At 39.8% G+C, this 18,677-nt stretch overlaps 1 protein-coding gene across 1 annotated transcript; it reads left to right on the forward strand.

Annotated features, from left to right (window-relative positions):
* The first annotated feature begins 2,763 nt into the window (after positions 1 to 2,763).
* On the forward strand, positions 2,764 to 3,824 carry LOC127664568 (putative vomeronasal receptor-like protein 4). The gene has a single exon (XM_052156624.1). The coding sequence runs from the start codon at positions 2,907 to 2,909 to the stop codon at positions 3,822 to 3,824; it is 918 nt and encodes a 305-aa protein (XP_052012584.1). The 5' UTR covers positions 2,764 to 2,906.
* The last annotated feature ends 14,853 nt before the right edge of the window (positions 3,825 to 18,677 follow it).

An 18,677-nucleotide genomic window follows, 5' to 3' on the forward strand; every position in this document is an offset into this window, starting at 1 on the left:
ACAGGTAAGTGCTTCCATGTCATGGGGAATGGAGCTGAATTTGTCCTTAAAAGAAATCTGTGGAAGGCTGAAGGGAGAGAAGGATGTGGCCTCCTTATCACTCTGAAAGGGGACTGTGGCAGGATTCAGGGAGAAGATGGTCTATCATTTCCTAAGTGCAATCCAGAATTGTCTCAGTGTCCACAAGGACAATGTGTGTGGTCACTGTGGGTGATCTGCTACATATAAGGACAGGCAGAGGTAGGAGACAGAAGCACCTGCAGTGCAGCCGGGAGTAGGAAACTCTTGCTTTTACAAATTCTCTCGGCTGTGTAACTTCTGGTGACTTCAGTCTTTGGTGCATGGAGCACTTTTTCTTTCTTTATGGTGATTTCATTGATTGGAATTTCTCCTTTTCTAGATCAAATGTAACCCATAGACTATGAAAATTTTAGATAAAAAGGCATGAGGCTAAATACTGATAGTAACATCTAATTTTAGAAAATGGAGTTTTAGTGCATAGTTCATTGACTCCCTAAATTACACTGGTATTACATAAAAACATATGAAAAGTACTTTTTAAAGAAGCCAAATAAATATGCTCAAAGTGATGAATGTATGAATTGGAAAGCCAAAATTTTAGTCTACATTGGGTGGTCACAAAGGATATTCTTATTAATCCTGAACTTTCTAAATATCAATATTTCTAAATATCAATCAACATCCTGGAATATGTATAACACTCCACCACACCATTTGCTGCAAAATCGCTTATTTAAATGGTTGAACAAACTAAATTGGTTGATTATAACATGATAGAAGTAAGAAGTTTGTGAAAGCTAGTTAAAATGTACATATATGAACTCAAGAGCGGACTCAGTGAGCATTCATTGCTCTTTTAGAGTTCCTTGACTAAATTATTATCTCACACAGCAGCTAACAACCATGTGCAACTACTGTTTCAGGGATCCACGGCTATATTCTGGCCTCTGCAAGTACCAGGTACACAGTGGATGCTTAGAAATACATGCACATAAAATACTCATACATATAACAATGACTAAATTTAACATAAATAAATATAATATAAATGTCTCTCTGACATTTCCTTGAATTGAAATAAATGAATAATTTTCCTAGTCCAGAAATGGCACTATTCAGGAAACAAAGACTGCTTCCTTATTTCAATACATACTACTAGCATCTCAAGGAACCAAGAGGTACATCTTTAAAAATACACCATCATAAAAACTCATTCAGACATAAGGCAACTGAAAATTATACACAATGATAAATGTTTTTAAAGATAGACCATGATAATCATTGGATATCTGGGGGCTTGCAAATGTACCTCACCTGTGCATGCAAGGAAACACAGAAGACATAACTGAATGAGTATTCCAAATTGACTAGACCTTCCAGAACTTTAAGGAAAGAGAATAACCAGGACACCTTTCCTGAATAACATTTGTTCATCTCTGTGATTTCTATAGGATAGTCCAACCATAACACTCAGTTAGTGAGTTATGTGTAACTTGTTTTTAAAGCATCCCATAGCAAGATATATTCAAAGTAACTGACACACTAAAGTATCTCTCAGCTCTCCTCAGCACCAAGGGGCTGATATAAGCATACTAACAGACACGTGTGGGTCAGGGAAATTGTAGGAGACACATGTGTGACCTGTGGGCAGCACTGAGCTATGAAGGATTATGTGTGTGGAATCAAATCAGGGAGAGAATATCACATGTACCCTCGTCACACAGCAAGTGACAGTGTTACATTGCTCAGGAGAAGATGAAAATGATCCACAGATAAATTTATTGAGCAGCAGGGAATGCTAAATAGTAGCAGACAAATAGACTTAAGGTCCCCACATAAAACTATTAATGGTTTATGAAAATGGAGTCAAAATGAATACATGTAAGCTTTAATCCTTATTTTAACTTTAAATAGAATGAAAAAAAGAAAACATATTTCATGTGTAAAATTATCCAAACCAGTATAAGGTACTAAGTTGTTTGTCATTTGTAAGGTACAGCATTACTAACTGATAAAAACACCAATTTCATGAACCTTAGTAATCAAAGTGATAGGAAGTGCCTCTGTATGAAGTCCGGAGGAACAATGCCTACGCTGAGAGCTGAGATTTGATGTTTCCTTGGAAGAAGGTTCCTAGGGAATGGTCAGGAAAAGCCTGTAAGTAGTGGGGCTGCGGTACCTTTAATATGATCTCATACATAAGATGATGCGAAATAATCAATAATTATACCATCCCACTCAAGAAAAGGATGTGGTCTAACTACTGCCTTATCTAATTAATCTGTGTGTTATTTATTGCCATGGTCAATTCAGAGTTGGAGACAAAGAAAAGTCACATGACTTTCTCTGGGAAGGAATCCCATTGGGGCAAGGATTAGACTTTTAGAAGATCTACAATGTGTTACTAGCTCAATATTTTCTTGCAGGATGAGTGTGTATGGGATAGCAAAAAGAATCTGAGAAGGGAAGAATCTAAGTTGATGCTCAGTATAATGTCTCAGAAGCTTGGTGATGCTATACTTTGGATTTCTCATGGGGAAGGTTTAGAGACGAAGAAAATAAATAACTACTTTCTGTGAAGGATGTGGAGGCATCATCATGGTGCTCATGTCCAGTTGTCTTCATCATCATTACCACCGTCATCGTCGTCGACATCGTCCTTGTCGTCCTCGTCATCATCATCATTATCATCGCCATCATCATCGTCATCTCCACAACAGTGAAACCAAGAACAGAGGTCCAAGAATAAAATCAGGCATCTGTAAGCAAAAAATCTGTGCATTTACATAATACACTGTTCATTTCACTAAAGAAATGAAACCCACAGAAAACCCACATATCATGTTTACTTCCTTGTGATTCTCAGGTTTTTCCTAGTTTTAGCCATGAAGATAATTTGGAGTGACCTCATACAGAGAATAATTTTCTTTTCACTTACTGGACTTGGAGTTTTAGGAAACTTCATCTTATTTGTGAGACATGTATATATTTTCATCATGGGTCCCGAGAACAAAAATATAGATGTTATTCTCATCCACTTGGCTTTTGTAAACACAATCATTATTTATTGCATAGGGGCCAGAAACATAGTCACAATTTTTTACATCAGAAACTTCTTAGGTGATGTTGGTTGTAAAACTATAATTTATCTAGAAAGAGTTGCCCGAGGCCTCTCCATCTGCACCACCTGTCTCCTCAGCATGGTCCAGGCTGTCACCCTCAGTCCCAGGACCACCCTTTGGAGAAAGCTCAAGCCACACACTGCATGGCATGTTCTTGCCTTTCTCCTCCTCTTTTGGATCTTTAATTCCCTGATAAGTTCCAACTTGCTGCACTATATCACAGCAGGCAGGAGCATGAACAGGTCTGTAGTTGGGATGTTTACTGGGTATTGCTATATGCTGCCATCCAGGCACACAGTTAAGTGGCTTTTCCTCTCTCTCATGACTCTTCGTGATGTCATCTTTCAGAGTCTGATGGGCTGGAGCAGTGGGTCCATGGCTCTCCATCTGTATAAGCATCACAAGCAGGTCCTCTACCTTTACAGCTCCAGGTCTGCAAGCAACTCCAGGCCAGAAATCAGGGCTACCCAGAGGATTCTCACTCTCATGACCTGTTTCCTTTTCTTTTATTGGGCAGATTTTATTTTCTCCTTCTACACAGGTTACACAGTGATACATGACTCCACAATGCTAAATATTAAAGCATTTTTAGTACTTAGTTATGCTGGTCTCAGCCCCTTTGTCCTGATCATCATGGATGTCCATGTTGCTAAGCCCTGCTGTGTCTTATTTCTCAAATAAGAAATTCCTTTCATACTCAGTTCATTATAAACTAAAGTTATATTCACTTGGATGGCTTTGCTTTTTCATTCTAATGTATCACAGCAATAAATTTACTGAGATTGTATACATTATTTTACAAACAGCTTGGTCTTAGAAAATTGAAGACTAGTTCAGGCTCTAGGAAGTGGGCAGGGAAGCTCACACTCCCCCACCCACCATTCCTATCATGATGTTTAGCTTGCTGCATCCTTCATCCAGAAACTCAGGAGGGCATGCAGTCACATGGAATTATAATTTTATGTTTTCCGCATGAACACAGGAGGACATGCAGTCACCTGGAATTATAATTTTATTTTTCTGCATGCTAGATTTTTATGCTTATAAAGACCCACACGTTTCTTCTGTCTTCTTGTGCCATCTGATGTCCTTCCATAATCACAAACTCCTCTATTGATTTACAAAGCACTTGTTATGTGGCAGAGGCTGTTCTAAACCAATGAGCAGGAGAGCAAGTGAAGAAGATGGACGTCAGGAAGCATCCTTTATCTGAAGGTTTTTTATAAAAAGAGAAGTTAATTAATTGCTGCTAGTAAGTGCTTAGCATTGCTGGGTACCAAGCACTAAAGAACTGGTAAGAACAAACATTGTAAGACAATTCCAAACACATTCAGAACATTGAGAAGTATAGAAACTACATTCTATAGCTATTCTTTATGAGCTAAAGGTATGTACATTGTAGACAGTTTTGCCTGATGAATATTGGAGGTGGGGGACATAATGTTTGCTTTGTAGCATAGGCTGACCTGGAACTCAGTATGTAACACAAGCTGGTCTTGAAGTGCATTAGAATCCCAAATGCTGGGATTACAGGCCTTCCCCATGAAATTATCATTTGCCTTGGTATTATAATGCATCACATCATTGAATTAAATATTATAAAACTAGATTTCCTCTTCTTAAGAAGTCTGGTGATTCCCTTCTGCCCCTTCGGCCACCTGGTCCTTTCTGCTGGGGCAGACTCTTGGCTGGTCTGCTCCAGTGGAGACACCTTCCCCTAATCCATCCTAGAGAACCCTCTGCACTCAGAGTAGTTGGTAAGAATCCTCCCTCAGGGTCCCAGAGCTGCGCTGGGGGCCCAGAGGACTCAGGACCCATCAGCCACCAAAACCCCCTCCCTCTTGAATACCATGTCCCTTCCACCCCTTCAGCAGCCTGGTCCTTTCTGCTAGGGAAGACTCTTGGCTAGTCTGCTCCAGTGGAGACACCATCTTTTGATCCATTCTAGAGGTCCTGTGACTGCACTCAGAGTAGTTGATAAGAACCCACACACACATACATACCTTTGGAGTCCCAGAGACGCTACTGGGGACCCAGCAGACTCAAGACCCATTAGCCTCCAAAACCCCTACCCTCATGAATACCACCCCCCTTTTGCTCCTTTGGCTGCCTGGTTCTTTCTTCTGGGGCAGACTCTTGGCTGGTCTGCTCCAGTGAAGACATTATATCCAGATCCATCCTAAAGAACCCGATGCACTCATAGCAGTTGACCCAACAGTCTGAAGGCCTCCCAGGAGATCTACTACAGCTAGGCCAACAGATCAGCACCATCTCTGCCTCTATAAAGAGTGCCCCCTCCCAGTCGGAAGGCCCCTCAAGTGGTCTGCTACAGCCAGAGCTGCAGGTCTACCAGGAGACATGATGCAACCCAGGATCAAAAGAGGTAGACTCCAGACAATCACCCAGACCAACAAATACCAGGGATATCCAGAATGCAAGCACAAGACCATAAGCAATAGAAGCCAATACCCATGGGCTTCATCAGAACCCAGTTCTCCCACCACAGCAAGCCCTGAATAAACACACCTGAAAATGAGGATGCTGACCTAAAACCCTATCACATGAAGATAATAGAGTCCTTTAAGGAGGATATCAATAACTAACTGAAAGAAATACAGGAAAACACAGGTAAACAGGTGAAGGAATTGAGTAAAGTGATTCAAGACCTAAAAGTGGACATAGAAACAATAAAGAAAACACAAATAGTGGCAAACCTGGAAATGGAAAACCTAGGAAAGAGGTGAGGAATTACAGATGTAAGTATCACCAACAGAATACACGAAATAGAAGAGAGAATCTCAGGTTTAGACAATACCGTAGAAGAAATGGACACAACAGTCAAAGAAAATGCAAAATTCAAAAAGCTTCTGACCCAAAACATACAAGAAATCCAGGACATACTGAGAAGACCAAACCTAAGGATTATAGTTATAGAAGAGAGTAGATTCCCAACTTAAAGGGCCAGGAAATATCATCAACAAAATTATAGAAGAAAACTTCCCTCATCTAAAGAAAGAGATACCCATGAACATACAAGAGGCCTACAGAACTCCAAATAGACTGGACCACAACAGAAATTCCTCCTGGCACATAATAATCAGAACACCAAATGTACTAAACAAAGAAAGTGTATTTATTAAAAGCAGTAAGGGGGAAAGGTCAAGTAACATATAAAGGCATACCTGTCAAAATTACATCAGACTTATCACCAGAAATTATGAAAGCTAGAAGATCCTGGGCAAATGTCATATAGACCCTAAGAGAACATAAATGCCAGCCTGGGCTACTACTATACCCAGCAAAACTCTGACTTACTATAGACTAAGAAACCAAGATATTCCATGACAAAACCAAATTTACACAATATAGTTCCACAAACCCGGATCTACAAAGGATAACAGATGGAAATACCAACACAAGGAGGGAAACTACACCCTAGAAAAAGAACGAAGATAGTGGTTCAGCAAACTAAAACAAAAACAGAAGCAAACATAATTCTATCTTTAACAACAAAAATAGCAGGAAGTAACAATCACTTTCCCTTAATATCTCTTAACATCAATGGACTCAAGTCCCCAATAAAAAGACATTAGACTAACAGACTGGATACATAAACAGGATCCAACATTTTGCTGTATACAAGAAACCTACTTCAGTGACAAAGACATACACTACCTCAATGTCAAAGATTAGAAAACTATTTTCCAAGAAAATGATCCCAAAAAACAAGCTGGAGTGGCCATTCTTATATTGGATAAAATCAACTTTGCCCCAAAAGTTGTCAAAAAAGTTAAAGAAGGACACTTCATACTGGTCAAAGGAAAAAATCTACCAAGATGAACTCTCAATTCTGAACATCTATGCTCCAAATGCAATGGTACCCACATTCATAAACGAAACTTTACTAAAACTCAAAGTACAAATTGAGCCCCACATAATAATAGTGGAAGACTTTAATGCCCCACTCTAAGCAATGGACAAATCATGGAAACAGAAACTAAACAGAGACACAGTGAAACTAACAGAAGTTATGAATCAAATGGATCTAACAGATGTTTATAAAACATTTCATCCTAAAACAAAAGAATATACCTCCTTCTCAACATCTCATGGTACCTTCTCTAAAACTGACCATATAATTGGTCACAAAACAGGCCTCAAGAGATACTGGAATATTGAAATAACTCCATGCACCCTATCAGGTCACCACAGTCTATGGCCGGTCTTAAGATGCAAGAAAAACAATGGAAAACACACATATACATAGAAGCTGAACAATGCTCTATTCAGTGATAACTTGGTCAAGGAAGAAGTAAAGAAATTAAAGACTTTTTTGAATGTAATGAAAATGAAGACATATCATACCAAAACTTATGGAAGACAATGAAAGGGGTGCTAAGAGGAAAACTCATAGCTCTAAGTGCCTCAGAAAAGAAAATGGAGAGCACTTACACAAGCAGCTTGACAGCACACCTAAAAGATCTAGAACAAAAAGAAGCAAATACACACAAGAGGAGTAGACAGTAGGAAATAATCAAACTCATGGCTGAAATGGACCAAAGAGAAACAAAAAGAACTATACAAAGAATCAGCAAAACCAGAAGCTGGTTCTTTGAGAAAATCAACAAGATAGATAAACCCTTAGCCAGACTAACCAGAGGGCAGAGACAGTACATAAATTAATAAAATCAAAAATGAAAAGGGAGACATAATAGAAACCATGTAGATTCAAAAAAGTCATCAGATCCTACTATAAAAGGTTATACTCAACAAAATTGGAAAATCTGGATGAACTGGACAATTTTCTACACACATACCAGGTACCAAAGTTAACACAGAATCTGATAAACCATCTAAATAGTCCCATAACCCCTGAGGAAATAGAAGCAGTCATTAACAGTCTCCCAACCAAAAAAAGCCCAGAGCCAGATGGGTTTAGTGGAGAATTCTATCAGATCTTCAAAGAAGACCTAATACTCTTCAAACTATTCCACAACATAGAAACACAAGAAATACTACCCAATTCATTCTACGAAGCCACATTTACACTTATATGTAAACCTAACAAAAACCAAACAAAGAAAGAGAACTTCAGACCAATTTCCCTTAAGAACACTGATGCAAAAATACTCAATAAAATTCTTTCCAACCAAATCCAAGAATACATCAGAACAGTAATTCACCACAATCAAGTAGGCTTCATCCCAGGGATGCAAAGATGATTCAATATTTGGAAATCCATCAATATAATCCACTACATAAACAAACTCAAAGAAAAAACACATGATCATTTTATTCGATGCTGAAAAAGCATTTGACAATATTTAGCATCCCTTCATGTTAAAAGTCTTGGAAAGATCAGGTATTCAAGGCCCATACCTAAACATAGTAATATCAATATACAGAAAACCAGTACCCAACATCAAACTAAATAGAGAGAAATTTGAAGCAATTCCACTAAAATCCGGGATCAGACAAGGCTGCCCACTCTCTCCCTATCTATTCAATAATGTATTTGAAGTTCTAGCTAGCATAATTAGACAACAAAAAGAGGTCACAGGGATTCAAATTGGAAAGGAAGAAGTCAAAATATCACTATTTGCAGATGATATGATCATGTACTTAAGTGACCCCAAAAATTCCACCAGAGAACCTGATAAACCTAATAAACAGCTTCAGCAAAGTGACTGGATATAAAATTAATTCAAACAAATCAGTAGCCTTCCTATACTCAAAGGATAAAGAGGCTGAGAAAGAAATTAGGAAAACGACACCATTCACAATAGTCACAAACAATATTACATACTTTGATGTGACTCTAACTAAGCAAGTAAAAGATCTGTGTGAAAAGAACTTCAAGCCTCTAAAGAAAGAAATCATAGAAGATCTCAGAAGATAGAAAGATCTCCCATGCTCATGGATTGTCAAGATTAATATAGTGAATATGGTCATCTTTCTGAAAGAAATCTACAGATTCAATACAATCCCTGTCAAAATTCCAAATCAATTCTTCATAGAGCTAGAAAGAGCAATCTGTAAATTCATTTGTAATAACAAAAAACCCATGATAGTGAAAACTATTTTCCACAACAACAACAAAAAAACTTCTGGGGGAATCACCATCCCTGATGTCAAGCTGTACTACAGAACAATAGTGATAAAAACTGTATGGTATTGGTATGGAGATAGGCAGGAAAATCAGTGGAGTAGAATTGAAGACCCAGAAATGAACCCACACCCCTATGGTCGCTTGATATTTGGCAAAGAAGCTAAAACCATCTAGTGGAAAAAAGACAACATTTTTAACAAATGGTACTGGATCAACTGAAGGTCAGCATGTAGAAAAATGCAAATCAACCCATTCTTTTTTTTTTTCCTTTTATCATTCTTTTTTTTTAATTTTTTTTATTTGATATAATTTATTTACATTTCAAATGATTTCCCCTTTTCTAGCCCCCCACTCCCCAAAAGTCCCATAAGCCCCCTTCTCTTCCCCTGTCCTCCCATCCACCCCTTCCCACTTCCCCGTTCTGGTTTTGCTGAATACTGTTTCACTAAGTCTTTCCAGAACCAGGGGCCACTCCTCCTTTCTTCTTGTACCTCATTTGATGTGTGGATTATGTTTTGGGTATTCCAGTTTTCTAGGTTAATATCCACTTATTAGTGAGTGCATACCATGATTCACCTTTTGAGTCTGGGTTACCTCACTGAGTATGATATTCTCTAGCTCCATCCATTTGCCTAAGAATTTCATGAATTCATTGTTTCTAATGGCTGAATAGTACTCTATTGTGTAGATATACCACATTTTTTGCATCCACTCTTCTGTTGAGGGATACCTGGGTTCTTTCCAGCATCTGGCAATTATAAATAGGGCTGCTATGAACATAGTAGAACATGTATCCTTATTACATGGTGGGGAGTCTTCTGGGTATATGCCCAGGAGTGGTATAGCAGGATCTTCTGGAAGTGAGGTGCCCAGTTTTCGGAGGAACCGCCAGACTGATTTCCAGAGTGGTTGTACCAATTTGCAACCCCACCAGCAGTGGAGGAGTGTTCCTCTTTCTCCACACCCTCTCCAACACCTGCTGTCTCCTGAATTTTTAATCTTAGCCATTCTGACTGGTGTAAGATGAAATCTTAGGGTTGTTTTGATTTGCATTTCCCTAATGACTAATGAAGTTGAGCATTTTTTTAAGATGCTTCTCTGCCATCCGAAGTTCTTCAGGTGAGAATTCTTTGTTTAACTCTGTACCCCATTTTTAATAGGGTTGTTTGGTTTTCTGGAGTCTAACTTCTTGAGTTCTTTATATATATTGGATATTAGCCCTCTATCTGATGTAGGATTGGTGAAGATCTTTTCCCAATTTGTTGGTTGCCAAATCGACCCATTTTTATCTCCTTGTACAAAACTCAAGTCCAAGTGGATCAAGGACCTCCACATAAAACCAGATACACTGAAGCTCATAAAGGGGAAGGAAAGTGGGGAAGAGTCTTGAACACGTGTGCACAGGGGAAATTTTCCTGAACAGAACAATGGCTTATGTGCTAAGAACAAGACTCAACAAATGGGACCTCATAAAATTGCAAAGCTTCTCTAAGGCAAAACACACTGGCAATAAAACAAAATGGCAATCAACAGTTTGGGAAAAGATCTTTACCAATCCTACATCCGAGAAAGAGCTAATATCCAATATATACAAAGGACTCAAGAAGTTAGACTCCAGAGTCCAAATAGCCCTATTAAAAAATGGGGTACAGAGCTAAACATGGAATTCTCAACTGAGGAAATTCGAATGGCTGTGAAGCACCTAAAAAAAGTTCAACATCCTTAGTTGTCAGAGAAATGCAAATCAAAACAACACTGAGATTCCACTTCACACCAGTCAGAATGGCTAAAATTAAAAACTCAGAGGGCAACAGATGCTGGAGAGAATGTGGAGAAAGAGGAACACTCCTCCATTGCAGGTAGGATTGCAAGCTGGTAAAACCACTCTGGAAATCAGTTTGGTGATTCCTCAGAAATTTAGACATAATACAACATGAGGACCCAGCTATACCACTCCTGGGTATATACCTAGAAGATGCTCCAACATGTAATGAGGACACATGCTCCACTATGTTCATAGCAACCTTATTTATAATAAGCAGAACCTGGAAAGAATCCAGATGTCCTTCAACAGAGGAATGGACACAGAAAATGTGGTATATTTGCACAGTGGAGTTCTGCTCAGCTATTAAAAACCAATGATTTCATAAAATTATTAGGCAAATGACTGGAACGAGAAAGTATCATCCTGAGTGAGGTAACTCAATCACAAAAGAACACACATGGTATGCACTCACTGATAAGTGGATATTAGCCCAAAAGCTCAGAATACCCAAGATACAATTCACAGACTACATGAAGCTCAAGAAGAAGGAAGACCAAAATGTGGGTGCTTCATTTTTTCTCATAAAGGGAAGAAAATACTCACAGGAGCAATTATGGAGATAAAGTATAGACCAGAGACTGAAGGAAATGCCATCCAGAGACTGTCCTACCTGGGGATTCGTCCTATAAACAGTCACCAAACCTGGACACTATTGTGCATGCCAAGAAATGCTTGCTGCAGAGAGGTTGAACTGCTCTCTGCAGCTGAGTACTGTGATTGGAGGGACCCAAGGCTGCCTGAGCTCCTTCCCTGGTCCAAGAGTAAAACTCAGCAGAATAAAGCGAGAGATAGGCCAGGCTGTGTGTCTCTGAAATACTGCTCTTTGCTAAGATAAACTAGTTTCTTGTTTTACTTCTTTAAAAATTATTCATTATATATATAAAAAATGAATAATTTTTAAAGAAGTAAAAATTTTAAAGATATATATCTTTATATATATATATTTATATTTATACTTATATTTATATTTATATACTGCAGCTCTCTTAAGACACACCAGAAGAGGGCATCAGATCCCATTACAGATGATTGTGAGCCACCATGTGGTTGCAGGGAATTGAACTCAAGACCTCTAGAAGAACAATCAGTGCTCTTAACCACTGAGCCATCTCTTCGGAGATAAAATAGTTTCTTAATGCTTTATAATATAAATTTAATTAACTATTGTGGTTACTTTCTTGGGGGTGGGGCAGGACTAAAGTGTAGCGTTAAATAATTAATAAAGAGTACCACATCTGGGCGGTGGTGGCACACGCCTTTAATCCCAGCTCTTGGGAGGAAGAGGCAGGCGAATTTCTGAGATCGAGGCCAGCCTGGACTACATAGTGAGTTTCAGGACAGCCAGGACTACACAGAGAAACCCTGTCTCGAAAAACCACACACACACACACACACACACACACACACACACAAAGAGTACCACCCCTCCAAGCCTTTGCACCAAGTCCCGGTGTGTCCCCACACACAGGAATCCCAAGCTTCTGCCCAGCACCCACTCCTTCCAAGTATCCGGTAAAGCATGACTCTTAAACTTGAATAGTTAACCAAATATATTTATGTATAAGAAACTCCCAATTTCATAAAGACAATTTGCAATGAGAAGGTCTTACCCCTTATATTTCTAACCTCTCCAAAACACCAGAAATATGTCTGAAACCATTTGGATATCCCTGTCTCCTTCCCTGCTCCACTCGCTCGTCCATCCACTGAATTTCTTTTTTGCTCTCCTCCCCTCACTTCTCTTAGCTCCTCCTCCTTTCTCCCGTCCAATCACTGGCCTCTCACTGCCCCAATGTGAATGGATAGGAAATATCTTGCACTGGATGTTTTTAGCTCCTTTGTCAAATATTAAGTGACCTTACATGTGTGGGTTCTTTTCTGGGTCTTCAATTCTCTTTCATTGATCTTCCTGGTGGTCTGCATACCAATACCAAACAGTTTTTATCACTACTGCTCTGTAGTAGAGCTTGAGGTCAGGGACGGTGATTCCCCCAGAAGATCATTTGTTGTGGAGAATAGTTTTAGCTATCCTGGGTTTTTTGTTGTTCCAGATGAATTTGAGAATTGCTCTTTCTAGCTCTATGAAGAACTGATTTGGGATTTTGATGGAGATTGCATTGAATCTGCAGATTGCTTTTGGCAAGATGGCCATTTTTACTATATTGATCCTGCCAATCTATGAACATGGGAGATCTTTCTATCTTCTGAGACTTTCTTTGATTCGTTCTTCAGAGGCTTCAAGGTTGTCGTATAGATCTTTCTTTCACTTGCTTTGTTAGGGTTACACATAGGTAAGAAATATTATTTGGGACTATTGTGAAGGGTGTCATTTCCCTAATTTCTTTCTCATCTTGTTTATCCTTTGAGTAGCAGAAGGCAACTGGAGATCTGCATGCAGATTCTTATCTCCTTGTACAAAGCTCAAGTCCAAGTGGATCAAGGATCTACATATAAAACCAGACACACTGAAGCTTAGAGAGGAGAAAGTGGGAAGAATCTTACACACATGGACACAGGGGAAAAGTTCCTGAATAGAGCACCAATGGCTTATGCTCTAAGAACAAGTATCGACAAATGGAACCTCATAAAACTGCAAAGCTTCTGTATGGCAAAGGACACGGTCAATAGGACAAAACGACAACCAACAAACTTGGAAAATATCTTTACCAACCCTACATCCAATAGAGGGATAATATCCAGTGTATACAAAGAACTCAAGAAGGTAGTCTCCAAAGAGTCAAATAACCCTATTAAAAAATGGGGTACAGAGCTAAATGGGGAATTCTCAGCTGAGGAAACTTTAATGGCTCTAAAGCACCTAAAGAAATGTTCAACATCCTTAGTTATCAGGGAAATGCAAATCAAAACAACACTGAGATTCTACCTCACACCAGTCAGAATGGCTAAGATGAAAAACTCAGGCGACAGCAGATGCTGAAGAGGATGTGGAGAAAAGGAACACTTCTCCATTGTTGGTGGGATTGCAGGGTGATAAAACCACTCTGGAAATCAGTTTGGCTATTCCTCAGAAAATTAGACATAGTACTACCTGAGGACCCAGCTATACCACTCCTGGGCATATACCCAGAAGATGCTCCTACATGTAATAAGGACACATGCTCCACTATGTTCATAGCTGCCTTATTTATAATAGCCAGAAGCTGGAAAGAACCCAGATGTCCCTCAACAGAGGAATGGATACAGAAACTGTGGTGTATATACACAGTTGGAGTACTATTGAGCTATTAAAAACAATGAATTCATGAAATTCTTAGGCAAATGGATGGAACTAGAAAGTGTCATCCTAAGCAAGGCAACCCAGTCACAAAAGAACACGCATGGTATGCACTCACTAATAAGTGGATGTTAGCCCAAAAGCTCAAAATAAACAAGTTACAATTCACCCAACACAGGAAGCTCAAGAAGAAGGAGGACGTAAGTGAGGGTGCTTTGGTTCCTCTAAGAAAGGGAACAAACTACAGGAGCAAAAAGGGAGATAATGTGTAAAGCAGAGACTGAAGTAAAGGTCACCCAGAGACTGCCCTACCTGGGGATTCCTCCTATAAACAGTCAACAAACCCCGACACTACTATGGATGACAAGAAGTACATACCAAAAGGAGCATGCCATGGTTGTCTCCGGAGCAGCCCTGCCATAGTCTTACAAATAGAGAGGAAGATGCTATCAACCAACTATTGGACTGGGCATGGGGTCCCCAATGCAGGAGCTAGAGGGTGGTCTGGAGGAGCTGAAGGGGTTTACAGTCCCATGGGAAGAACAATGATTTCGGCCACCCAGATGCCCCAAGACTTCCAGGGACTGAACAATCAACCAAGGGGCACACATGGTTCCAGCCAAAAATGTGGCATAGAAAGGCCTTGTTGGGTATCAGTGGGAGGAATGGTCCTTAGTCAGGTAAAGGCTCAACAGAGGCCCCAACAAAGGGAAACCGAGGGAGGGAGGTGGGAGTGTACTGGGTGGAGGGCCATATATGTGGAGACAGGGGGAAAGAGGAGGAATTGTGGGTCTTTGGGGAGGGGAGAAATCGGGGAAGGTTTTACCATTGGCAATGTAAATGAAGACGATATTCATTAAAAAAAAAAAAAAAAAAAAAGAAATATCTTGCAACACAGGAGGAGCCCTGTCTGTTCTGAAACTAGCTGTGTAGACCAGGCTAGCTTCTTTCTCACAGAGATCTGCCTGCCTCTGCCTTCTAGAGTATGGGATTAAAGGTGTGTGCCATTATGTCAAGCTATGATTAGTTTTTAATGTCAGCTTGTCATGAATTGTAATCACCTAAATGGGAGCCTCACCTGAAGAGTTCTTCTTTCTGTCCTGCTTAATGTAGGAAGACCCAACCCCAATGTGAGTGGCCCTTAATAGTAAAAGTCCTGTTAAAGGTGTGTGTCAGAGGGAAGACCACCCTGCCTCATGCTTGTGCATCCTTCCCTCCTGCCTCTGAGTTGATTTGTTCTGTTGCTGCTGCTGGGCTGATTCTTTTCCTAAGAGTAAAGAGTTTTCTGGAGGAACATTGAGACTACTGTGGCACATGCCTGTGAACTAACTCAGTTATGGCTGCGAGTGAGAGACAGCTACGGTGAGACTACTCTGACTGGTAAGGTTTATAGGCTCAAAGGCCGAGTAAAGTCCTTCCCCTCTTTACTGTGATTCTACTGCACCCTAATGTTCTAACATATCAAATCACTAAGGTAATCCAGCCTCATTATAATAGATTTGCTTTGTTTTATATAAAATCTGAACTAAGCAACCTAAGATCTTACTTGAGAAATTTAGAAAGCTGGACAGATTTTTATTTTTTTACATTTCTTTTACATCCATTTGAACAATGAATTTATTTTATTTTTCAAATAACTAAGTAGAGGAAAGGATACCCAATCTGTCATATTTTGAATGAATAAGAAGTTCAGCTTTAATCAAACTAAATGGAGAGAAACTTGAAGCAATCCCACTGAAATCAGGGACCAGACAAGGCTGCCCCCTTTCTCCTTATCTTTTCAATATTGTACTTGAGGTACTAGCTCGGGCAATTCGACAACATAAGGAGGTCAAAGGGATACAAATTGGAAAGGAGGAAGTCAAACTATCATTATTTGCAGACGACATGATAGTCTACCTAAGTGACCCAAAAAACTCCACTAGAGAGCTCCTACAGCTGATAAACAACTTCAGCAAAGTGGCAGGTTATAAAATCAACTCAAGCAAATTAGTGGCCTTCCTATACTCAAAGGATAAGCAGGCTGAGAAAGAAATTAGGGAAATGACCCCCTTCACAATAGCCACAAACAGTATAAAGTATCTTGGGGTGACTCTTACCAAACATGTGAAAGATCTGTATGACAAGAACTTCAAGACTCTGAAGAAGGAAATGGAAGAAGACCTCAAAAAATGGGAAAACCTCCCATGCTCATGGATCGGTAGAATCAATATAGTTAAAATGGCCATTTTGCCTAAAGCACTATACAGATTCAATGCAATACCCATCAAAATCCCAACTCAATTCTTCACAGAGTTAGAAAGAGCAATTATCAAATTCATCTGGAACAACAAAAAACCCAGGATAGCTAAAACTATTCTCAGCAACAAAAGAAAATCTGGGGGAATCAGTATCCCTGACCTCAAGCAATACTACAGAGCAATAGTGTTAAAAACTGCATGGTATTGGTACAGTGACAGGCAGGAGGATCAATGGAACAGGATTGAAGATCCAGAAATGAACCCACACACCTATGGCCACTTGATCCTCGACAAAGAGGCTGAAAACATCCAATGGAAAAAAGCTAGCCTTTTCAACAAATGGTGCTGGTTCACCTGGAGGTCAGCATGCAGAAGAATGCGAATTGATCCATTCTTGTCTCCTTGTACTAAGCTCAACTCCAAATGGATCAAGGACCGCCACATAAAGCCAGACACTCTGAAGCTAATAGAAAAGAAACTGGGGAAGACCCTTGAGGACATCGGTACAGGGAGAAAGTTTCTGAACAGAACACCAATAGCGTATGCTCTAAGAGCAAGAATTGACAAATGGGACCTCATAAGGTTACAGAGTTTCTGTAAGGCAAAGGACACCATCAAGAGGACAGATCGGCAACCAACAAATTGGGAAAAGATCTTCACCAATCCTACATCAGATAGAGGGCTAATATCCAATATATATAAAGAACTCAAGAAGTTAGACTCCAGAAAACCGAACAACCCTATTAAAAAATGGGGTACAGAGTTAAACAAAGAATTCTCACCTGAAGAACTTCGGATGGCGGAGAAGCATCTTAAAAAATGCTCAACTTCATTAGTCATTAGGGAAATGCAAATCAAAACAACCCTAAGATTTCATCTTACACCAGTCAGAATGGCTAAGATTAAAAATTCAGGAGACAGCAGGTGTTGGAGAGGGTGCGGAGAAAGAGGAACACTCCTCCACTGCTGGTGGGGTTGCAAATTGGTACAACCACTCTGGAAAGCAGTCTGGTGGTTCCTCCGAAAACTGGGCACCTCACTTCCAGAAGATCCTGCTATACCACTTCTGGGCATATACCCAGAGGATTCCCCACCATGTAATAAGGATACATGCTCTACTATGTTCATAGCAGCCCTATTTATAATTGCCAGATGCTGGAAAGAACCCAGGTATCCCTCAACAGAAGAGTGGATGCAAAAAATGTGGTATATCTACACAATGGAGTACTATTCAGCCATTAGAAACAATGAATTCATGAAATTCTTAGGCAAATGAATGGAGCTAGAGAACATCATACTAAGTGAGGTAACCCAGACTCAAAAGGTGAATCATGGTATGCACTCACTAATAAGTGGTTATTAACCTAGAAAACTGGAATACCCAAAACATAATCCACACATCAAATGAGATACAAGAAGAAAGCAGGAGTGGTCCCTGGTTCTGGAAAGACTCAGTGAAACAGTATTTGGCAAAACCAGAACGGGGAACTGGGAAGGGGTGGGAGGGAGGACAGGGGAAGAGAAGGGGGCTTACGGGACTTTCAGGGAGGGGGGGGCTAGAAAAGGGGAAATCATTTGAAATGTAAATAAATTATATCGAATAAAAAAAAAAGAAGTTCAGCTTTAAATGTTCAACATCCTTAGTCATCAGGGAAATGCAAATCAAAACAAAACTGAGATTTCACCTCACACCAGTCAGAATGACTAAGATCAAAAAGTCAGGAAAAAAACAGGTGCTGGCAAGGATGTGGAGAAAGAGGAATACTCCTCCACTGCTGGTGGGGTTACAAGCTGGTACAACCACTCTGGAAATCAGTCTGGTGGTTCCTTAGAAAAGTGGGCATGATACTTCTGGAGGACCTCCTCTATACCACTCCTGGGCATATACCCAGAGGATTCCCCAGCATGTAAGAAGGACACATGCTCCACTATGTTCATAGAAGCCCTATTTATAATAGCCAGAAGCTGGAAAGAACCCAGATATCCCTCAATGGAGGAATGGATACAGAAAATATGGTATATACACACAATGGATATTTTAATTCAGCCATTAAAAACAATGAATTCATGAAATTCTTAGAAAAATGGGTGGAACTGGAGAATATCATCCTAAGTGAGGTAACCC

The sequence above is a fragment of the Apodemus sylvaticus genome, chromosome 14, assembly GCF_947179515.1.
Source record: "Apodemus sylvaticus chromosome 14, mApoSyl1.1, whole genome shotgun sequence".
NCBI lineage: Eukaryota > Metazoa > Chordata > Mammalia > Rodentia > Muridae > Apodemus > Apodemus sylvaticus.

Bases quoted from the DNA above. Each gene is read 5' to 3' on its own strand.
- LOC127664568 (XM_052156624.1), top strand. From the start codon at position 2,907: ATGAAGATAATTTGGAGTGACCTCATACAGAGAATAATTTTCTTTTCA.